The 24,893-nt window shown below is 37.8% G+C and overlaps 1 protein-coding gene across 1 annotated transcript; it reads left to right on the top strand.

Moving 5' to 3' along the window:
• Nucleotides 1–4,002: 4,002 nt before the first annotated feature.
• LOC127541041 (cleavage stimulation factor subunit 3) lies at nt 4,003–24,819 on the top strand. The gene is made up of 18 exons (XM_051966101.1): nt 4,003–4,092; nt 4,412–4,509; nt 9,137–9,203; nt 9,291–9,325; nt 9,411–9,537; nt 10,967–11,044; nt 12,031–12,193; nt 12,408–12,517; nt 13,082–13,198; nt 13,588–13,662; nt 14,227–14,370; nt 14,711–14,813; nt 16,483–16,552; nt 18,961–19,156; nt 22,606–22,759; nt 23,409–23,503; nt 23,614–23,674; nt 24,114–24,819. Exons 2-18 carry the CDS (start codon nt 4,430–4,432, stop codon nt 24,314–24,316), a joined length of 1,878 nt encoding a protein of 625 aa, XP_051822061.1. The 5' UTR covers nt 4,003–4,092; nt 4,412–4,429; the 3' UTR covers nt 24,317–24,819.
• The last annotated feature ends 74 nt before the right edge of the window (nt 24,820–24,893 follow it).

Below are 24,893 nucleotides of genomic sequence, written 5' to 3'. Positions count from 1 at the left end.
ATTAATTGATTGAGATTTAGCATAGAGCTAAAGGTAGATTTGTGATATAATAATTTAGGGTTTACTAAATATTTTACAGATATAATCTCATTCAAGACTTATTTTAATTTTAAATAAGTTTACCTCATTGAGAGATAGATACTATTATTAACCCCATGAAGAAACTGAGACAAGCAGGAGACACAATTACATAATCCATAGTCTCATAGCTAGTAAGAATCTGAGGCTGCATTTGAACTCAGATTTTCTTTACAGCAGACTTAATTGTCCATTAACTGTGTCTGGTATAATGAAAACCCAGAACAGAAAAGATATCAAAGAGGAGAAGATGTTCAAAAGTAGTAGTTATCTCAGAATGAATGAAGACTGAGAAAAATCCACCAGAGCTATTAGTCATGGGTATCTTTGGAGAAAGCAGGCTTGGTTGAGTAATGAGGTCAACTGCCAGCTACAGACTATTGAGGACATGAGGCAGTCTTCCATTTTATATAGTAAAAATTATAGAAGCATTATTACAGGATTATACTACCATCAATCAATCTACAAGTATTGATTAAACGCCTACTATATGCAGTCACTGCTAGTTACAGGGAAAACAAAGAATAAAGCAGTTCTTATATTTGTTAATTTAGTAGGGAAGGCAACAAGTGCATACTTAAAAAGATAAAGATAGATATAAAGTGAACAAATACAAACTTATATTTAGTATAATTTGGGGAAAAGAGCAGTAGCAACTTTGGGGATCAGAAATGGCATTTTGCAGAAGCAGTGCTTGAGCTGTATTTTGGAGAAAGGAATTCAGTGAGGAAGAGTTAAGGAAAGAATTCATTCTAGGCATCTGAGACAGGCTGTGTAAAGGAATTGGAGAAGGGAGATGAATTGTCATGTGAGAAAGAGAGAGAAGACCAATTTGGCTGGATTTTAAAAGCAGGAAGCAGGGAGAATAATATCTGAGGAGGCTGATAGATTGGGACCAGATCATGAAGGATCTTAGTAGCTAACTAGAGTAGTTTATATTTTTTCCTACAGACAATTAGGTGCAAATGGGGTTGATCATTTTAGAAGTGATAATGATCAGATCTGTGCTTAAGAAAAATTACCTTTGACAACAGAATTTAGGATGGATTGGTGTGATTTGAGACAAAGCTGTTGCAGTTTTATCTAGACAAGAGACAGTAGCTTGTGAGAAGGGATTGGACACAAGATGTTGTAAGGAAAGAAATGGCCAGATCTGGCAGTTGCATTCATAACATAAGGAAAAGGCAGGAGTCAACACGGGAAGAATGGTAGTACACTCTACAGAGATGGGGAAGTTTGGAAGAAGTGAGGATTTCTAAAGGGTGAAATGTTCAAAAGGCAGGTGGGGATGCAAAGCTGAAGCTCAGGGGAGAGACTTGGGTTGGCAATATATAGATAGATAAAAATAGAGATGTAGAGATCCATGTTATGAATGAATGAGCTTTTATTAAGTGCTTACTATGCCAGGGATGTTGGCTTAGAATGATAATTAAATAAGAGATAGCATGTATAGGGTTCCTCATCCTTGGAAGGAGACGTTGTGGAGTAAGTTGTTGTGTGATGTAAAGGAGATGAAGAAGGGATGGTTAGCAAATAGGAGGAAACTTGAGAGAAAGGAAGGGTCAAGGAGAGGACAAAATATCTAGGAAGAAAAAATGGCCAGCAGATAGATCAAAATGAATGAGTGAGAAAAGACTATAAGATTTGGCAATTAAGAGATCATGGGTAACATGAAAAGAACATTGTTGAGTGATGAGGTCAGGAATCAGCTTCCAAAGGGTTTAAGAGTTGGTGAAAGAAGAGGAAATAAAGGTGACAAGTGTAGACACATTTTTCAAAGAATTTAGATAGGAAAGAGTAGAGCTACAGGATAATGATTTGAAGGGATGGTGACATCTAGTAAAGGTTATTTAAGAATAGAGTTGACTTGGGTATGTTTGAAGCAGTAGAGAGAGGATGAAGACATGAGAGAGGACTGTATGAGATTGTAATCTACTAAAGAGAGGATGGGGTCAACTTTGTCATCAATTGAAATTGGGGGAAGAGTGGGATTTAATGTCAATAGATTTTGAAATTAGGAAAATAGGGTATTAGGGTATTCATTTAATATTCTCCATTTGCTCAGTAAAGTAGGAGGTATGGTCCTCATTTGAAAAGGAGGGAGACATGGGATGCTTAAGGAACAAAGAGCAAGTTTGAAATTAACTTCAATGGAGAATGAGCTAAGGAGTCATTTAAAGAGAATAAAAAGACCACTGTGCTGCAGAGAAAGCCTAGTGGAAGGTGGATAATGTGAATTTATAACAGGAGACTAACTGGGAGACTTCCTTCAGCTTTGTTCAGTAGTCCATGAAGAGAAGTGGAAGAAGGAGAATCAGTTGTCTTGTTGAAAATGATTGTGAATGGTCATGATTGAGTTATTTTACATTTTTAGAAGGATAGTGGGTTGGGTTTGTTAGAGCAGAGCCTGTGCTTAGGAATGCCTTCCTCAGAAAGCAGCTTGATTCAGTGAGATCCCTGAGGACTGCTGGGGGAGGTGTATATATAATGTCACCAAACATTGTACTTGTACCCAGAACTTAAACCTTAACCTCTGACTTTCTCATACAAGGAAGCTAAAAAACATTTGTCACCATAACTGCAGAAATTTGGTAAGAAGTCACAAAATATGATATTTGCAGACTGCTTAACAGTTGTTTCAGTTGCTCTGGACTTTTCATCACCCCAGATCACAGTTGGTAAGGGTCCAAGGCCAGATTTGAATTGAGGCCTTCCTGATTCCAGGCCTGCCCACTGCCACAACAAATGTTAGATTTGAAAACTATCTACAATCCCATTTGATGCCTTTATCTTATTAACCTCAAAGCTTATAGCATTGGTAACACAATATCAGAGATAATTCTATTGTGTATAGAAGAATTGCACATGTTTAACATATATTAGATCAATTGCCATCTAGGGGAGGGCTAGGGGAAAGGGAGGGAAAAAAATTAGAACACAAGGTTTTATAAGAATGAATATTGAAAACTATCCATGTATATATTTTGAAAATAAAAAAACTTTAATTAAAAAAAGAGAGAGAGAAATTTTATAGCTTTAATAGAGATAAGTTTCCATTACTAAAGTATAAAGACCTGACTGATATTCATTAACCATCAGTCTAGCTCTCTAATAATTGAATTCATATGCTGTAATACATACATATATTCAGAAACTTATTGAAATTAATCTCAGTTCCTTACTCGATGGTTTCATTCCATCACTCCATTTGCAGCTACTTGGTAAAGACGAGACTTAAATCAAATAATACCTTCAGTACACATTCCAAATTAATCTTTTATCAGATGGTCTTCTTACAGATTCCTTTTTAGTTTAGAGGCTGTGTAGTTAGCATTTTATATAAATTGTGAGGTTCCTTCAGAGCTGGAGGCTTGGACTAACTGGTTTGTTTCAAGACACCAGAATTTAGGGTATACTATTAGTACTTGTACTTCTTCAGCAGGACAAAATAAGTGAGCTTAATGCCTAGTTATTAGCAAGTATGATTGCTTAAAATAAAAAGCTACCCAATGGACTTTCCTTTAGTGGTGGCTGCACTTATCCTTGTTCTTTCCCTGGTAACATCTTCTACAGTCTATCCTATCCCCAGGTCTCTCTCTCTCCCTACATCATAGGACTTGAGTCCAAAGTCTAACTGAGGTCTTTTATATGACAGAATTTTCCTTTATAAAGTTCATTTGAGGCCATCTTTCCTGCTGTTTATCCTAGGAACATTTTTGTAGTATCTAGTTTACCTTATTTGATAACTATGCTGAGTTGCCTGATCTGCCTTGACATTAAAAGTTTATGAAAATTATTGTATTATAGTAGTTTTCTAAGTAAAATAAGTTTACAAACTCTTTTTTGCTTCCATACTCTTATAGTATCTGCTATTTTAAGAAAGAACAAATTTCTAAGGAAAAAACCCTTAAAATTGTATAGAAACTTATTTGTTATTCTAAAGAAAAAAATTAAGCCTTTATTTTTTCTATTTCTCTGCAGATTAAAGCTAAAAATTATGACAAGGTTGAAAAGGTGAGTGCCTTCAAACATACTCAAAATATTATGCTGTAGTTTAACTGGTAGATACAATTATATTTTAGGTCCATAAGCAGAAGAATAGACATAAGCATTTGAACTTATATAAATTTGAATCTATATAAATGATGACATCCTAGTAGTCTAGGAGTTCTTTCCTCATATTTATGTACCTTTATTTATGAAAATACAAAAATTCACTAATATAATTGCATTATTTTTCTTTCTGCTTAGCTTAAGTTCATGAATTTCACCTCAGAAATGTAAAAGTGAAATTTTATTATTAGTAGCTAATGATTTTCTTTTGTGTCAACAGTTATTTCAGAGATGCCTTATGAAGGTTTTACATATTGATTTATGGAAGTGTTATCTTTCCTATGTCAGAGAAACCAAGGGAAAACTACCCAGCTACAAGTAAGTTAAACTAGGGGTCCAAAAGATACAAATCAACTCTGGCATATATTTGGACATTTGCTCCTATTCTCTAAGACGCTAAGAGTTAAGAAAAACTTAGGGAAATAATTCATAGTCCTCAAGTTTCAGTGAAAGCCCATGGCTCAGTTACTTTTGGTGATCCCACAAATACATATTTAAATTTTTTGTGCTGAAACACCAAACTTAGTTTACACTAACTCTGATAGTTTGCATGATGTGGTAGTTGCCTTAAATAATTTTATATGACTTTTTAAGCAGTCTTTTTTTTAATCTTTTGTGGGGTCTAAGCCTTCTCCACCTACCTCCATACTTTCAGCCAACAATGCATTCTTTTGTTTTTAGGTACAATTTTAATGTAAAAGATTTTCTTTTTCTTTTTTATATTTCTTTTAACTTTTATGTTTTCTATTTTTAATTTTCATTTTCATTTAAAAAATCTTTTTGTTTATTACTTGCTTAACATTAAGTATCACGTAATCAAATTTACTCTCTAGCTTTTTACATTTATAAATAACAAGTGAATTTAAAAACATAAAACATAATTTTTTACTATGTACTTCTAGTCCTCATCAATGTTCTTTTTCTATTCATTTTCATTCATTTTTCTACTTGTTGTAAATATGTAAACAAGGTAAAAATACTTAGCTTATTAGCTTTTCTTTTTCTTTACTGTAGTAAAGGCCTGGATTTCTTTATGCTGCTTATACCTGTCCAATTTAATTCCATTAAATATGGTATTCCATTATATTTAAGATAAGACAATATGTGTAAATATTCTCCTATTTTAGTTCCTTTGCTTCTAGTTTGGAGTAATTCTAAATACTAGTTTTGTAAAAGCCTTTGATAGCCTTTTTTTTTACCTTTTTGATAATTCTTTTCTGTTGTATTTCCTGGAATGTAATTATTCATTCAAAGAGCATGGTTATTTTATAATTTTGACTGCATATTTCCAAATTGTTTTCCAAAAAGATTCTGCTAGTTTTCAGTGCAAATGTTTACACCTGCAATGAATCCCACCCACATTTTCCCCCTTTTTTTTTTTTGCTGAATTTTTTTCTCTTCTTCCTCTTTTTCTTTTTCTTTTTTTTTTTTTGACTCCTTGAACTAAATACAAAATAAGAAAAACAGAATAGAAAAATGAAAGAAAAAGAAAATTAAAAAGCAAAATAAAACTTTGTCACATGCCCAGCAGAACATCAGGGAAGATTCAAAATATATAATAAATTTCCTTGTCAAGAAAGCATAAATAATAATAGAAGAAATTATATTCATGAATCCCCATCTTTTCTTTGCTTCCTTGTAGGTTATTTTTCTGCTGAGCATTTTTTGCTTTATTCTTTTTTTCCCCTCTTTCATCCTCTCATTCCCCTTTCCCAAGCAGGCTACAGTTAAGCACAGATATATTTATATATTCATATTCACTCCTACTCACAGATTCATACACATATACATATATCTATCTACATAGACCTACATGCATGCATGTCCCCATATATTCAGACATATATAAATACATATATATTTACCCATATGTAAACATGCATCTAAAACAATAATAATATGGCTGACATATAATAATATTCTCTCTTGATTTTGTCTAAGGTCAATGATTACTAATCCTACTTTTTTTTTTTTTTTTTTTTTTAGTAAATTCTACTCCTGATCCTTGTTATGTTTCTGTATGTCTCTCCTTTCCTATCCCTGCATTTTTTCTACTTTAATTCTACTCCTTAATTTGCTATGCTGTTACTTAACTTCCTACCCATAGATCCCTCCTTTGTCTTCTTCCCCTACCCTTTCCTTCCCTCTTCATCCTATTCCCATTAATCTCCATACCTTATCCCACTCTAATGAATCTCAACAACTCTTCAGCACCTCCACTTTATCTCATGTTACTCTTTCCTCCCTCTTTTATTCCTTTGCCATTAATCTACATACCATGTCCCACTACCATAACTCAACATATCCTTCTATACCCCTTCCTTATGTGCCCCCTCCATTCCAACCCCCTTATTTCTTTAAGAATGCTATACCATTCATGGTATATATGTAGTGTTGCCTATTTAACCCATTCCTGATGTGAGCAGATTTTCATAACTATGAGCCCTCATCCCCCTCTAATGTTTCTGTGTCTGTTCTTCCTCTGCACTTCATTTGTATAACATAATTACTAATTTTAATTTTTCCTAGGCAGTTTTGCTTTTTAGAGTCAGATCATACTCAACTCTGCCCAAGCTTTCATTTAAGCTATCCAATTACTATATATGGTATACATTTCCATGTACAAAACATAAAGTTTGCTCATGTTAAGTTTCTTAAAATTGATTTTTGATATTGACTCATATGTTAAATTTTCCATTTAAGTTAAGGTTTAATTGAGAGAAAGTCCTGAAAATCTGCAAGTTTTGCTGAATGTCCTTTTTTTTTTTCACTCAATATTATGAATAATTTTACTGGATATATCTTTTTGGCTACAGGCTTAGTTCTTTTAATTGACAGTTTTTTCTTGTTTCTTGCAAAACTTTCTTTTTGATCTGGGGATTTCAAAATTTGACAATAATATTCCTGTGTTTTCCATAAATGAGGTGGTGATCAATAGATTTTTTCTATTTCTACTTTCCCCTCTAGGACAATTTTCTTGGATTATTTCTTGCATCATTGTGTCAAAGTTCCTTTTTGGTCACAGCTTTCAAATTTGGAGAGCTTGAAATTTATTGAACTATTCCACCATCTTCCCAGAATACTCTGAGTTCCCTTATTTTCAGTTATTTTTGTGGGTGTGTAAGGTGGCACCTCAGAACTGTTTTAATCTTTATTTTTTTGTATATTAATAAGGTTGCACCTTGGACACTTTTTTTATGTAAACAGACCAGTGAATTATATAGACATAGCCAAAATTCAACAAAATACATAGTTTTTAACAGATTTATTCTGAGACATACTCCCAAAAGGAGAGTAAAGCACATTACAGTTTTTTGCAGAAAAAAAATATGTATTTCCTTACATTTTCTCTCTTCTCTTCTCTTCTCTTCTCTTCTCTTCTCTTCTCTTCTCTTCTCTTCTCTTCTCTTCTCTTCTCTTCTTCTCTTCTCTTCTCTTCTCTTCTCTTCTCTTCTCTTCTCTTCTCTTCTCTTCTCTTCTCTTCTCTTCTCTTCTCTTCTCTTCTCTTCTCTTCTCTCTCTCTTTCTTCCCTCCTCCCCCCCCTTCCTTCTCTCCTTCCCTCCCTATATATCAATGGCTATCAGCAAAGTGGTGCAGTAGATAGAGTGCTGAGCCTGGAGTTAGGAATACTTATCTTCCTGAGCACAAAACCAGCCTCAGACACACTAACTTTGTGACCCTGGGCAAGATACTTACCTCTGTTTGCCTCAGTTTCCTCATCTGTCAAATGAGCTGGAAAAGGAAAAAGCTGGTATTTTTGCCAAGAAAATCCCAGATGGGGGTCATAAAGAGGCAGACAATTCTGAACAACAACACAGATATATCTATATCTCTAGATCTAGATAGTTTTATCTCTCTAGATCTGTATCTAGGTTCTAGATTTCATAGCTTATAACTCTTTTTTTAATTGAAGTTTTTTTATTTTCAAAACATATGCAAGAATAATTTCTTCAACAATTACCCTTGAAAAACCTTGTGTTCCAATTTCCCCCTCCTCCCCCCTCTCCCTTCCCTACATGGCAAGGAATCTAATATATGTTAAATGTGGTAAAAAATATATGTTAAATGCAATATAGGCATACATATTTATACAATTATCTTGCTGCACAAGAAAAATCAGATCAAAAAGTTTAAAAAAATGAGAAAAGATAAAATGCAAGCAAACCACAACAAAAAGAGTGAAAATACTATGTTGTGATCCACACTCAGTTCCTACAGTCCTCTCTCTGAGTGTAGATGGCTCTCTTCATCACAAGATCATTGGAACAGGCCTGAATCATCTCTTTATTGAAAAGAACCACGTCCATCAGAATTGATCCTCGTATAATCTTCTTGTTGCCTTGTACAATGATCTCCTGGTTCTGCTCACTTCACTTAGCATCAGTTCATGTAAGTCTCTCCAGGCCTCTTTAAAATCATCCTCCTGATCATTTCTTATAGAACAATAATATTCCATAACATTCATATACCATAACTTATTCAGCCATCTTCAGCTGATGGGCATCCACTCAGTTTCCAGCTTCTTGCCATCACAAAAAGGACAGCTTATAAATCTGATTGTTTATTCCCTCTCACACACTCTATTTTGCAATAAAACTGGTGGTTTTACAGTTTCCTTGGCCAGTCCATGTGATGTTATGTTTCTTATCTTTCTAAGTTGTGCCCCTGGAATGCTCTCCCTCCTGACTTCTCAAAGAATAACTGGGATGGCCTCTTACAAGAAGCCTTCTGAACTCTGAAATTGTGAGCTCTTCCCTAGTTATTTTGCTTTGACTGCATATTTTGCTTTTTTTTTTTTTTTTAATCTATGCTCACGTTGTTCACCCTCTGTAGAATGTGCCTCATGGGAAGGGATCATTTTATTTATTGCTTTCAATCCCCAGTATAAAGCTTGGTGCTCAATTAATGAATTAAATTGAGATCTTTCTTGTTACCTGTATTTCAGAGAAAAAATGGCACAGGCATATGACTTTGCTTTGGATAAAATTGGAATGGAAATTATGTCTTACCAGGTATGTTTTGTTATAAAAATACTTATATCAAATTTAATGGATATAAATATGTAGAGAAAGTCAATGACCTTTTATTTTATTTCTCAGATTTGGGTGGATTACATCAATTTCTTGAAAGGCGTGTAAGTATTTTCAGAATTTCATTTTATGCTTGAACTGTTGTTTTTAGTGTGATAGCAAAAATGACATGCATTATCTATCATACAGGGAAGCTGTTGGGTCCTATGCAGAAAATCAAAGAATAACAGCTGTCCGGAGAGTTTATCAGCGAGGTTGTGTTAATCCAATGATCAATATTGAGCAACTTTGGAGGGACTATAATAAGTATGAAGAGGTAAATAAGACAGTCAATAGTTGGCTACAAAATAGCTCAGACATTGAAAAGTCTGGCCTTCCTAGTGCCAGATACCTGGATAGTGCCATTATTCATCACTTCCTGATGAAAGAGTTCTCAACAGGGCTCTTAGGAATATTTCAGTTTCTATGTACTGTTGATGAGAGTTACTTATAAGTATATTCTGACTGAATAGTATGAAGCACAAAGGGCATTTTTGATTAGACTGTATCTGGAATATAAACTGTTTTTTTTAAATCAAGTAGAAAATCAAAAATGCTACCCTTGACTAATATGGCTATGTTGCTGAACTATCAGGAGGGTATGCAGTTTAAATTGTTCAGTGCTGGTGACAGTTTTCTCTGAGACATTCATCATCTCTTCTCAAGTGACAGTGGATTGCTTGGTGAGAGGTAATTAAAACCATGGGCAGTCAGGCACAGTGGAAAGAACACCAGATTTGAAGTCAGAGGACTGGGGTTCCCATCCTGTCCTAATGTATGGTCCCTTTGGGATCTTGGGCAGACTTCTCTCTCTCTCTATCACTCTCGGACTTCAGGGACCTCTGTTGGAAGGTGAGAGGATGGGTTTGGATGCTCTCTGATAATCTCTGGCCTCATTATACCATGTCTTAACCAATTGAGTTAACTGGTCTAGCCAGGGGAATAATAATGCCTGTGTATAGAAGGAAGTTATTTATTATCTCCATGGTTCTTTGGAAGCACTTTATAAATTAGGGAAGTAATTATGACCTCCTAGGTATATTTTGTACCCTTGTTTGAATTCTCAAAAAATCAAAGTTATAGAGATGCAATTAGTAAGGGATGAGCCTAAATGATTTGTTTTTAGTGTTGAATGTTCAGCTCCTTCTCTCATTCTTTATGATAGAATTTTATCAAAAACTCTATTTTAAGTATCTTTTCTTAAAAAAATTCTGTCCTATGTTTAAAGATGTTTTAATCATCCTTAGTTAAATATGTCTGAGGCCAAGGTCAGATTGGATACAATAGCATGCCATAATATAAAGGTCTGGTCATTAGTTAAAGGAAAAGATTTGTTTTTAAAAATATAAACTAATGCTGATGATTTATGATTCCTTTTCTTTGTCAGGTACTCAATGTTAAATCATCAAATATTAATACATAGCTCTTGAAAGCATTTATATACAGGAGATGTGCTCCATCAAAGCCTTTATGCCTTGTATTGTAGTAAATGAGATCGAGTCCATTTGAGGATTGCTCCATTCCATTTATGTGAATACATCCGTTCATCCTGTTTCAATATGTACTTCCAAAATAAACCCATTCTTAGAATTATTTGCGTACTTCCATATTATAAGCTCTTTGTTCAGAATTTTTTGGTTTTAAAATGAATGTTAGAATTTTTAAATGTTAATAATGTAACATGTTTCCTGCATATTTTATTCTAGGGCATCAACATACATCTAGCTAAAAAAATGATTGAAGATAGGAGTAGAGATTATATGAATGCACGACGTGTGGCAAAGGTTTGGAATTTCATCTGTATGTTTAGTTTAATAACCTAATTTTGAATACATGCTCTTAGGTCAGATACCCTGAGTTCTAGTCCCAATTTTAGAACATTGGCTGTATGACCTGAGACAAATCATCTAATCATTGAAAGTTGAGGTTCCTCCTGTGAAAATTATTTGTACATTGTCAGGTACTGTGTGAATATAAGATTTTATATATTCTACTGCCATCACTGCTCTCTGCTTGGATCAGTCTTCACTAGAGGTATATATTATTTGATAAATAAAATGCAAGTAACTTTGTATTAAAAAGTTAAAATTATTTTGCATGAACAAAACAACAAAAAGGGTATAGAACATGAATGATAAACTAGATTTGACTTAACCTTACCTTGGTAAGATAATATGCCTCAGGATATATCTCTCTATGTCAAATATAATCTTATATTCTACATTCATTTTGGAGGAGATTGAAGAAAATATTCCTATTGTATTCTACTTTATTGAAAAACAGAGGTATTTTTAAAAGAAGAGTAATAATTAAGTTGCTCCATTATTTGCTACTGTGATCTCTTAGATACCCCTAGAGAGCCAAAATAGGGGCTTCTGAGCTGTTTTCTTGGGGTGGTCAGGACAATGTTGCTTTCCATTATCATCACAGAAGCAGCCTTCTCTTTTCACTGAAATGTAAAATACCAATACTTTTTGGCTATAATAAAATGAATAGTATTTGAAAAAGTCTTTTGGACAGTTTATGTGTATTATAAGTATTTTCCATTTAATCACTTCTTCAAGCAAACTTGCCCTGATGGGCTCAACTACGGCTTATTTTGGCAATACTTGACTAAAATGGGATTCATACAGGGAAGAGTAGGATGACTCCAGTATAGGGGGAATGATGAACAAATTCCTAAAGGCTTCCATATTCTGAAAATAAATTTGAATTTTTTTAAGCCAAAAAAAAAGGCTTTTTAAAAACGTGCTAAATATTTATTTTTTAGGAGTATGAAACAGTAATGAAAGGCTTAGACCGCAATGCGCCTTCAGTACCTCCACAGAATACTCCCCAAGAAGCTCAGCAAGTTGACATGTGGAAGAAATACATACAGTGGGAAAAGAGCAATCCTCTCCGAACAGAAGATCAGACGCTCATAACAAAAAGAGGTAGCCTAATCAGCTCCTGATTCAGGGACTCTTAGAAATTGAGAAAGCGTGAGACAGGACAGGCTCTGTAGTGCCTTCCACAGTGGTGAATGCACCTCCTGGGGAGATGGTGAAGTGGTCCCTAGAACCATTTGTTGGGAAGGTGGAGAGTCTGTTGAGACCAAGCAGCCGTAGCCAGAGCGTGACTGTCATTGTGTTTGAACATTTTTTGTAGTGATGTTTGCATATGAGCAGTGCCTACTGGTGCTAGGCCATCACCCGGATATTTGGTATGAAGCTGCCCAGTACCTGGAGCAGTCCAGCAAGCTGCTGGCTGAGAAAGGGGTAAGTCAGCCCCCGGGCTTCTGGTGGGATTGGTGGGACCATGCATTCAAAGATGAGAACCAGACCCATTTGTGCCCCATTTAGAATGCTTATCAGTGAGGAAGCCTGAGCATCAACAGGCTAGACATGGTACAGAAGTAAATATGGTGCAGTGGCCTTTAAATAACTATTGATGATGATTCAGATAGGAGCCGTTTTTATATAGTACTTTTGCTGTGTGAGTCTAGATTATGCTTTCCATTTATTTAGTAGTAAATGAGATAATATTTATTAAGCACTTAACAAATATTATCTCATTTATTACTAAATAAATGGAAAGCATAATCTAATTATAATTAGCTAATTAATTAGCACGATGCCTGGCATATAGGAGATGCTCCATAAATGTTTGTTCCCATCCCCTTTCCCCCAATAAAACATGAACTTTTAAGCTTTTAACAAAATATACATCTTATGTATTTATTCACGAATAAAGAAAATAGGATAAAGTATATTAATCATCTGCATTCTCGGTTGTGTTAAAATAACTGAAGGTGAGTTTTATTTCTTGCTCTTCCTCCATAGGACATGAACAATGCTAAATTATTTAGTGATGAAGCTGCTAACATATATGAGAGAGCAATTAGCACTTTACTGAAGAAAAATATGCTTCTTTATTTTGCATATGCAGATTATGAAGAGGTGAGTAGAGCAAATAAATGTTTGGACATTTTTTCCTAAATGTGTAGAAATGATTTCATTTATTATTCCAGTGCTATTTCCAGCTATCCTCTTTGCCTTATTTATCCTTGCTCGATGCGGGAGGTGGGGGGTGGGGGCGGGGAATTGAATGAAGAATAACAAACCTTTGCCTTTTGTGTTTACTTATGTGTAAGCAACGCTATAATATTTTTGTGAGATGAATCTATATAAAATGTAGGGGCTAAGCACAGGACCTGGCACACAGTAGGAGTTTAATAAATGCTGATTGATTGAATACTGCTTACATATGGATACGGAGGCAGGATATGGATTTAGATTTGTGTTGTGTGCATTTACCATTTGTTTCCAAATTTTTTCTGCTACTTCAGAGTCGAATGAAATATGAAAAGGTGCATAGCATATACAATCGACTTCTGGCTATTGAGGATATTGACCCAACTCTGGTGAGTAGTAGCTTTAATGCTTTCTTTTACCCACCTTTATAGTATCTTGTGGTTTTTCTTTATGAAACACAAGGCATAAGCAGTCTGTCACATGTCACACTTCTGGAAGAGCTTGGCATGCAGCCACCCTAGACAGATGCCATAACACTGTCTCCAGGGTCCATGAGAGGAGAGGTAGCACTTCAGAAAATAAGTAGCTTTGGAAGAAAGTCTGGGTTAGTAACCTATATTTTGCTCCATAATGAATGCAGTATTAGTGGGATTTCAATGTGTAATCCTTGGAAATCCTTGTATCTTTAGCACCAAGAAAATTAATTGACTGGAGTTAAATAAATGCTATAGTTATTTATGGAGAGTAATACCTCTTTTCAACACTTAAATGATTTAAGTTAATACTTACATGCTGGGTATATTAAGATTGCTCCCTTCTGAGTAAGTTAACTAAGAAGGGAATAAAGTATGATTCAGACTTGGATTTTTCAGGCCTTACTGTGGCTCAGTAATATGCAAATTTGTTCTCAGACTTTAGAAGTGATTTTTTTCAAATTCTTTGAATCTATATAGGTATATATCCAGTATATGAAGTTTGCAAGGCGAGCAGAAGGCATCAAATCTGGAAGAATGATATTTAAAAAAGCAAGAGAGGACACTAGAACACGCCATCATGTCTATGTCACTGCAGCATTAATGGAATACTACTGTAGTAAGGTAAATACTGAAATGTCATTTTAAAAAAACAGTAAAAAAAATTAGTAATGACATTTTCTCCCATTGAGGAATGTTTCTGGAATTGAAAATCATTGAAGAATTATATAGCTTAGTTCTTCAATATTTCAAGATCCATGTTGTGAGATCTTCCCATAGTCAAAGAGATCTCTAAGAAATCTCAAGGCTGACTTTGTGAACATGTTCTTCATTTTCATTTAATTTCATTTTATACTATTTTCAACCCCTTTACTCATTACTGGTCACTTTTTGAATCCAAGCAAACCAATAGAATTAGAATTTAAGTTAATAAGGTTTTCTTTCTGTCTCTCTCTCTCTCTAGGATAAATCAGTGGCCTTTAAGATTTTTGAGCTGGGGTTAAAAAAATATGGGGACATTCCAGAATATGTATTAGCCTATATTGACTACTTGTCTCACCTCAATGGTAAGTAAATGCTGGACTCCAAGAGGATAACTCACATATCTTAATTACCACTTGGGGGTTTGTAGAGCACATGGGGAGTGCCAGGATCAGGGGGAGGCCTGGGTCAGGAAGATCCTGGGTGGAATCCTGCTTCAGACCTGAGATTGCCCATCACCTCGAGCAGGTAATTTCCTGCCCTGAACCCATGCCCCAAAGGATGATGTTCACAGCACGGCCCTAGCTGTGGCGAGCATGGATTGAGATCCTGGAGGGAAGCACTAGGCAAACCATGAAACCTGAGACAAATCAGAGCTGCTTGCGGCTTCAGTAAACAAAGAGACTGAGGCTCAGAGCAGTCAAGTAACTTGTTCCAGATCACCAAACCATGCTAGGGGCCCAAGCCATCATCGGGAGCCTCTATTCATTCTGGGAAACTGTTGGGAATGACCCAATTGAGTTTATTTCTTTTCCTGATGGGGACTGCAGGGATAGAGGAAACCTGAGAGCAGAGATTCAGAGACTGAAGGAACTGCAGGGAAAGCAGAGAGAGAACCAGAAATACAGTGACAGGGCAGCTTGTGCTTGGCAAGGAAGAGGCTCCTTTCTCAGGCAGGACCAAGGAGGGAGCGGCTGAATTTGTAGATGGTGACGAGCGATGCAGGACATCAGCCCAGATGCCTGCTGAGAGGGCAGTATGTAGGTGCAGTGGAGCATAACATTGGAACAAGGAAAAGCGCTCAGGTGTTAACGTGGAAGGAGCCAAGGGTCCTTGCTGTGTAGCACAATAGAATTATAGACTGAACATCAGGACAGCCCCAAGTTTGAATTCTGGCTCTCACACTTATTAAAGGCTACTCCAGGTGGGGCAAATCATTCCACTTTCCTAAACCTCAGTTTCTTCATTTGTAAAATGGGGCTGATGAAACCTATAGAATATCACAGAGCTGTTGTGAGGATTGAATGAGCTAATGTGTATAAAGTTTTCAAAACAATCTAAAATGATTAGCTATTATTAAAAATCCATGAATTGGAGACAGGGCAGGTCCATTTGCTCTTTATCTTGCATCCTGATTGACAATTGAACTTAATAGTATCCTCATCTTTTATTTTAAATTTTATTTTTATTTTCAGTTCTGAATTCTCTCTCTCCCCACGCCCTCCTTCACCCATTGAGAAGTCAGAAATATCTGCATTACATATATATGTTCATTTTTTTAAAAGTTTTATTGAACTATTCTCTGTTGAACTTACAAAACTTAAAAGGTTAGAGCAGCAAATGACATTTACTTTTAGAAGTGTTATAGTAACTACATATACAAATTGCCATATTTCATTACAGACATGCTGTTTTGACTAAATTAATTGTAAGACTATCTAGTAAGTTATTCCTTTTTTTTTTCCCCTGAGGCAATTGGGGTTAAGTGACTTGCCCAGGGCCAAACAGCCAGGAAGTGTTAAGTGTCTGAGTTCAGATTTGAACTTAGGTCCTCCTGACTTCAGGGCTGGTGCTCTATCCACTGTACCACACAGCTGCCCCTAGAAAGTTATTCCTAGAAAGAACATCCCCTCTGCCCACCACTTAGAAGACTTAAGTCAGACCTAATTTACATTTGATTATGAATTATTTTTTTGTACAAAAAATGGTTATGAACTAATCTCAATCATTTGTTTTCTTCTTGAATTCCTCTAGAGGACAATAATACCCGAGTTTTGTTTGAACGAGTATTGACTTCTGGAAGCCTTCCTCCGGAAAAATCTGGGTAAGCCTAGCCCAAAAGTGTTAGGCCATAAAGTCTACATTTACCTGGAAATTTGGACTTAGTGAAAAATTTCTATTTAAGCCTAGTTTCAGGAAAAAGAAATACTTTTACAGATGAATTTATATGCTTCTTTTTCACTCAAAACAAAAACCTTTTAGTTTGTCCATGTTGATCCAGTCTCTCGAAAATTTGTTTCCAGTTTCTGCCCATTCATATCTCACATACTTTATAATACCTAAGAAACTTTGTTTTCTTTGAATATAAAGTTTATAAACTACCTCTCTTTTTAAAAATAAGTGGGGGAATGGGGAGGGCTTAAAATGATCTCTTAGTAGTCTTTCAAATCATGTCTCTTAGAGCAAAGTATAGAATGTTTTCTGATCACTTCTCAGCTTCTTTGACTGGCTCATCATCTATGTCACTCCTAGTTGTGTGCCTTCCCCAAAGTCCTGTCCTGGGCCCCTTCTCGATCTGGGCTTTCTTCCCAGCCCCGCCCTCCTAAAGGCCTAGCGCCTCTGCTCACCACTCTGCCCCATCTTCCCACTGCTCCCATAGTGGTTTGCTTAAGCACAGATCTTGCTGTGGAAGGTCTGGTAACTCATTGGTTCCAGGATAAAATGAAAACTTCTCTATTTAGCTTTTGAGGCCTTTCTCAATCTAGCCCTAGCCTCATCTTTCCAGCCTCCTTGAGAATTTCCCTCCTCTCTGCTCTGTACCAAACCCTCCATCTTCCTTCCATGGTTGTTCCTCCTTGCTGAAATGCATTCCCTTCTCACTGTCACCTTGTAGATTCAATCCCTTTCTCCTTTGAAGATTCAGGCTTCACCTTTGGATGAACTTTCCTGATTCTCCCAACTGTTAGTGCCCATCTTCCTAACTTCTCATTTTTAATCTCTTTATATTTTTATAGAGTGTGTCCCAGAAATCTGAGCAGCCTTTTAAACCACTTAAAAGGGTACTCATTCTTTTGGGACAAGCAGTAAATGTACTTATATTCACTGACAATAGGGATCTTTTCTTTGTTTTTCTGTCTCTGGGCCTGGCACTTACACTTGAACTTCTTCAACTATTCTAGTACCTGGGTGCCAAATCCATGATCATTTCTGACCCTATAATACAAGATTGCTACAGATATGGCCATTTTAATATTCTCCCCAGACAGAAGTCCTTGCAAAGAAGTCCTTTGTTACTCAGTTATTCTTGCTAATTTTTAAAATTTTGCTTTTATCTGAGCTCTTTCCTCAAGAAAATAAATTAATGTAAAATTATTACTATAATATAAAATAATTAGTAAATCCTGTCAGCTTTTATCTTGGTGTCCAGTGTATAATTTTAGCATCAAAATGTCCAAATAGTTCTGCAACATTCTGTCTTAGAAAGTAGAGGAGAAAATTGTTATTAGCTTTGGGACATTCTTGTTTTTCATTGCATTCAATGCATTCAGTTTATAGAACATAATTGATTCTGCTGTGCTCCGAGAACACATTGACAAAATGTCCTTCTTGGGGGCCCCTCTAGCATGATGAAACAATGACTTTTGAGGCACACTAAATAGTGACTTCATGTGATTCCTCTATGAGCCAATTGTGTGATGATTTTGTTACTGGAGACGAGGGCTTCTGAGATACATGTTTAAATAGCTGGCTGGTGCACATTTAGGAAAACCCTGTGGCCGTCTTGAACTCTTGTGCCCATCTAAGAGAGCAGTCAACAAATGCCACTTCTTCCCCCTGAGGCAGGCAGGAGGGCTTGCTGAAAATTCAATTTTATGAATCATCTGCCCTTTTGGAAATGTCCACATTGTCAGTTTGAGGAAGATTGTCACATTTCTGTTACATGGAGATTGGGACTGCCCATTTTGTTAATAGAACTGGACATCCTGAAGCAGCTCATCCTGGCTCCCTGGAGGCAAACGGCCACATTTTCCACATGAGCCCTCACACCCTGGAAATCAATAATGCTATAAGTCAAAGATTAACTTAGTGTGTTGTGGGCATAAGATACTTTTTTTAGAGGGAAAAAGAGACCAATTGTTAAATATTTCCCAGTATACTCCTCTATACAACCCAGAGCAGTTCTCATCAGTTCACTTTAATGAAGAGATAATATGGTCTTTTCCCCTACCTCCCTTGCCCCCAAGTCCAAAATTCTCTTTTATCAAAGGATCTGTCTGATATTGGTAATTAATACCACTTTAAGACTAATTTCAAAACCAATGCAAACAAGCTTTTTAGGCCACAGGCTATCTTGCCCTCTGTTAGGCCACTAGATGATGTTTCTGTCTGGTCCCTCTTGCTGCCTGCAGAGCAGCTGCTGGATAGTGTCCCCAAAAAGAGAAAGACGAAGAGGAGTTAGAACATATCCAAGGGGATAACACTCGCTCTCCTCTCTTCTCCTTTCCTGGGCAGAGAAATATGGGCCAGATTCCTCGCTTTTGAAAGTAACATTGGTGATCTAGCCAGCATCCTGAAAGTGGAGAAAAGACGATTCACAGCATTCAAGGAAGAATACGAAGGCAAGGAAACAGCACTTCTGGTGGATAGATATAAATTCATGGACTTGTATCCCTGCTCTGCAAGTGAACTGAAGGCTCTCGGCTACAAGGTAGGGGGGTAGGGCCTGTGTTCCGTGGAAGGTGGTGGTTTTCCTCCTCTCCACTTTACACTTTCTTGAGCTTTAAGTCATGGGAAATACTGAAAATTAATTCAGTCAAAGACAAATTTGCACCCCAGCATTTGAATATGTGCCCCCTGACTGATCTACCCAGTTCCCTCTTGTCAGCATCCAAGGATACAAAAGTCAAACAGAATGCGAGTTTAAAAATAAAAACCAAAATGCTATTAATTCTCCTATGTAATGTTCTCTGTTCGGTTTTCTTGGTGTCTCTGGAGGTCTTTGGGAACAGCCTTCATTTCAGTAGAGTAATCATCACGAGTAGTCAGGGGTTAAAGCCCAAATCCTTTATTGTCTCTTTCAAAGTCTTGTCTCTTTTCCTGTAGCCCGGTTAACTTTCTTAAAGACCTTCCCGGAGTCTTGGTTTCAGTGGAGAGGCTAAGGAGGAGAGCCTGCTACCACAGGGTGTGAGATGGGATGAATGAATCTGAGTCCAAGGGTTTGTGATTCAGCCTCCAGTCCGCTTCTCTTCTCTAGCTTTCTCTCAACTCTGAGAACTTAAGCTCCTGCCTCCAGTTCTCTTGTCTTCTGTGCCTCTGAATGAACCTGGCTGAGGCTTCTAGCTTATATGCTCTACACTGAGTGTAAACCAATCATTGTATCACTAGGAAACCATTATTTATTATAAGATTAAATCAATCATACTGAACCATGCTAAATTAGATAACCATTGTCTCATCAGTTCCACTTAGTTAGTACCTTGTAAGAATCCTTGTTTCAAGTTCAGAGTTCTAGCCCATAACACTCCCAGAGATTTCAAACTATTCTTTTTTTTTTCTTTAAACTTTAAAGTAGTTGAAACTGATGGTGCCATGAATCTGTCTCTCAGTGTTTATTGATTGATTAAGATAGTTCTTTATTAGCGTTTGTGAGATGTAGTAGAAAAGAAACCCTGCCCTCTCTTACCTCTGCCAGTGTTCACTGTCATTGAGGTGTCAGCCACAGGCCAAAGCCTTGGTGGCCCCTGGCAGAATGATCTGGTCTGAGCCAAAGCAGTGGGGCCATAGTGGGATGTCGGAGCGGTCTCTTTCCCTTGTGCTTTCATGAACAGAGGACAAACTATGTACTGGGTCATTTGGGGCCAGTGGAGAGACAGATGGGGTGTTAAAAAGGCAACTGTTCCTTCGCTGTCCTCTTTATTTCATTTTTTCAGAAGTGCAATGGATGAGAAAATCAGTCAATGATTGATATTAGTTGTCTTTAATTCCCAGTTGCTGTAGCCTGTCAGAATGGCAGAGTGAGTCAGGAGTTTATTGCCTACATATAGTATGTCCATGTAGTATATTCACTTCTGGCCAAACCAGCTGTTAACGAAAATTCAAGAATGTTCAGACATTTGTCTTTCCTTAAAAAATTCTGAAGTTCCTTTTCTCACAAAAACTCTAAACAGATATTATCTCCGTTCTACAAATGGGGAAACCAAGGCTAAGATTGAGTGACTTGCTCCATGTTTATACCATTAATAAAAATGAGGTGGGATCAGAACTTGTCTCCTCACTTAGTTTAGTGCTTTATCCATTAGGCCATGAGACATGAAGCCATGTCACAGCAAATGACACAAAATTTCCTTTGGACATCTGGAAATATTTGACTGGATTTTTTTAATTTGTTTTTTAATATGATCTTAGCAATCATTAACATAAATATTTACATAAACCAAAAACAAAAAAAGATTGTGAAATTGTGAACCTGTTATTTTATCTTTTAATGTATGTATTTTAATGTTAAATTTGAAATGGTCATAATGAAATTGCTATATGGCCCTTTGGAACATTATTCATATTTTTAAAAATGTTTTATTGATGCTTTTAATTTATTCATTTATTGCATCTCACCCCCTACCCAAATATGCCTCTCAAACTGACAAATATAAAGCAAAGAAATTCATTATATTGGACAAACATGCAAAATGTAGGTCATATTTTTTACCATCACCTCAGTGTGGGGAGTCAGGCAAATCCAAGACAGTCCCTTCCCTAACTGATTAAAAGTTGCACCTATCAGGTTTAACCTGTTTGGGATTGCTTGCTGTCTGGGGAGGGGGGGGTTGGAGGAGGAAGAGGGGAAGAAATGATGAGGTACATGATTTCAGAAAAACATGGGAAAACCTATGTAAACTCATACAGAGTAAAGTGAGCAGGACTGGGAGATCAGTGTATAGAGTAACAGGAATATTGTGTGATGACCAACTGTGAGAGACTTAGCTATTCTGATCAACACAACGATCAAGACAGTTCCAAAGAAATCATGATGAAAATGTAATCCACCTCCAAAGAGAGACCCAATTAACTCTGAACACAAATTGAAGTGTAGTTTTATTTTGTTTTCTTGCTTTTTTGTAATCTGGTTAATATGAAAATATGATTTCCATGATTTCCCACATATAATTGATAGCATCTTAGTTGCCTTCTTGGTAGGTAGAGGAGGGCACATAGGGAAGGAGAGAATTTAAATTTCAAAATTTAAAAGGAAAAAAATGTAAACAGAATTTTTTAAGTGAAAACGTTGTGCCTACTAGTGAACAGTTTTGAGAGAAATTTACTAGTTTGGCCAGAGGGGTAAAAAGAATTCTTTAAGTTGCTGCCAGAGGTTGATAATGGTTCCTGCTTTATTAATTCTTTTTGTAAAGGCAGCCTGGAGTAATGGGAAAAGCTTTGGATTTTGGACTCGAAAAGACCTGGATTTCAATTCCAATTACCTGCACCATGGTCATGCTATTTTTCATATATGAAATGAAATTAAATGATAGATGATCTCTTCTAGTTCTAAAACCTGTAATGATATGTGCAAACATTTTTTTTTTCTTTTCTTTTTTTTTTAATAACTTTTTATTGATAGAACTCATGCCAGGGTAATTTTTTACAACATTATCCCTTGCATTCACTTCTGTTCCGATTTTTCCCCTTCCTCCCTCTACCCCCTCCCCAAGATGGCAAGCAGTCCTATACATGTTAAATATGTCACAGTATGCAAATATTTTCTTCAAGGAATCGGTGGAGTCTATTTCCATTCCTGATTTTCAGACAGCATTTGTAAGAAATTCTGAGTAGTTTAAATCCTTTAAATCCAGGGGCATTTCAAATTTCAAAGTATCTGGTATTTTAAAAATCGGTGCATACAAGAAAGCAAAAATGAGAATCGAGCTCTCAAGATTATAGTCATGCTCTAAAGGAGCCAGATGTGACTTCGCCCTAAACTTGGCGGCTGGGGCTCGGAAGCACCTTCCGGGCCTTCACCACTTGCGTTTGAACCCCAAGTCCCTAGGACCTTGTGATTAGTGCACACGCATGTGAATGCGGCTTCTTCCCGTGTTATGACAACTGCACGACCTTTCTCAGGCCTCCCTCTGGCTCAGGACTCTCCTCTTGTGCTTTTTTCAGGACGTCTCCCGGGCCAAGCTGGCCACCATCATTCCAGACCCCGTGGTGGCCCCTTCCATAGTGCCTGTTCTCAAAGATGAAGTGGACAGAAAACCCGAATACCCCAAGCCAGACACCCAGCAGATGATTCCCTTTCAGCCAAGACATCTAGCACGTAAGCTCTGGCCCTCCCTGGACCTGCGGGTTTATTTTCAGATTTTAGAATGTACTGGAGAGACGGGGTGTGATGGGGGAGGCAGCCCGAAGCAAAGACCCGTCCTCTGGCAGCAAAGTGGGGGCCTCTCAGAAAGGCTGCTGAGTAACTTACTATGCCGGCGTGGCCCAAAGCCCCCTCCCACTCCTTGGGGCTTCAGGGCCCTATGCCAAAGGAGCCGCCTCTTGGGTGTCCCAGCACAGGCCCCAGCCTGGCCCCTACTGGGATCCCATCAGCACTGTGGCTGCTCCCTCTGGTGGCGGAGAAGGAAATCACCTGCCCTCCTCCTCTCCTCCTGGGCCTTGTCCATCTGCCCAAACTGCAGGGACCGGCTTCTCTCTTCGGACATATTTTAAGAGCGCTAGTGCAGCCCACGGGCCCGTCTGCCTCTCTCTTACTCAGCTGTCAAAATGGCTCTGATGCTGCCTCCAGGGGGTCCCACATCGTTACTGGGGCCCTGCTCTTGGGCCTAGCCACTTAAGTGAGGGATGGGAAGTTAGAAGGCAGAAGCCCCCCGGTGGCCACAGGGCCCATCCAAGTCCGCTTGCTCAGAAGAATGCAAAGCGTCCACCTTGCTGCCGGTCATCTCACATCCTGCTTTGCTTTTCAGCCCCCGGCTTACACCCTGTGCCTGGCGGAGTGTTTCCTGTGCCACCTGCTGCTGTAGTTCTAATGAAGCTCCTCCCTCCTCCCGTCTGTTTCCAGGTTGGTTCAGTTTTTCTGCCGGTTTCGGGCCTTGCCTTGGTGAAAGGGAAGTGGGGAGTAAGGCTGTTTTTCTCGTATTGCTGTGGGTTAAAATCTGTTCTTGAACACAGGGTCCTTTTGTGCAAGTTGATGAATTGATGGAAATTTTCCGAAGATGCAAGATCCCAAGCTGTAAGTTCCCAAGCACAAAGTGGGCAAGGCTGGGGTCACTGGGGCGGGGTGGGGGTGGGGAGGGCTGGGAATATGCTTGGCGTTGAGGTGGGGCATGAGGTTCTGGCAGGCCAAGCATGATAGCTCCATGACTTCAGCCCTCCCCGCTCTGACCCCAAGCACAGCGCCATCAAACTGCATTTTCTTATTTTAATGTAAATGTGAATGCATGAAAGTGATTCTTTTAAATGGTCCCTAAAGTGGCATTAAAGTTATTTTAACAATTCAAAGATGAATGATTTCTAACACCTGGCCCCATAACTGAATGGACTAAGAAATGTACGTTGCTGATAAAGGAAACGACTAGGTCTGGTTCAGGGGCCTAGCTGTAGTTCTGTTTTTCTGTGACACTTTCCGCATGATATGCCCTAAAACCAGCTTTTTGTCCCCCTGCACAAAGCTGTTGATGAAGCCGTGAGGATCATCACTGGGGGGGCCCCGGACCTGGCCGTGGAGGGGAACGGCCCCATGGAGAGCAGCGCCGTGCTCACCAAAGCGGTCAAGCGGCCCAACGAAGACTCGGACGAGGATGAGGAGAAGGGCGCTGTGGTGCCGCCCATCCACGACATCTACCGAGCCCGGCAGCAGAAGAGAATCCGGTGAGACGGCCGAGCGCTGCTGCGGACAGACGGGGCAGGCGTCCCTTTGTTTCAGAGACAACACTTTGTCACGAGTATCTTGGGGACAAAGTGATGCTGTCACCGGTGCCTCTTTCTATCCAATGGTTCTCAATAAACACTTTACAAGCCAACTAGAAGGGTGGGTCTTACACTGTCGAGCAGATCTGTGCTTTGAGCAAAACTAAGTTTTCAAAAATGGGGAAATAGTGCAAAATGTCTCAACACATTTTGTTCCCTCTTCAAGTGTGTCTAGTGACTCTCTTGAAGCCTTGTTGGTTTTCAACAGTTTTATTTTAAAAACTGGATGGCTTCTGATTGTGAAACATTTTAATTCACTTGTTCTGGAAGTTAACTGTTTGCTCATGTAAAGTCCTGCCTTATTGTTTGTTTTTATTTATGGCAGAATGTATGGAATCTGTTTTGTAGTTTAAAAATGGAAAGAAAAAAAAAACATCAGTTCTTTTAACAATAAAAGGATCTTCAAAACCCCCTGCCTCAGTCTGCTTTTATTTAGAAGCAACTTCTACTTCTCTTACCCACGTCATGTAGCCCTTTGAAAA

Source organism: Antechinus flavipes, chromosome 6, assembly GCF_016432865.1.
Source record: "Antechinus flavipes isolate AdamAnt ecotype Samford, QLD, Australia chromosome 6, AdamAnt_v2, whole genome shotgun sequence".
Taxonomy (NCBI): domain Eukaryota; kingdom Metazoa; phylum Chordata; class Mammalia; order Dasyuromorphia; family Dasyuridae; genus Antechinus; species Antechinus flavipes.
This window is presented reverse-complemented; position numbering and strand designations above follow the sequence as displayed.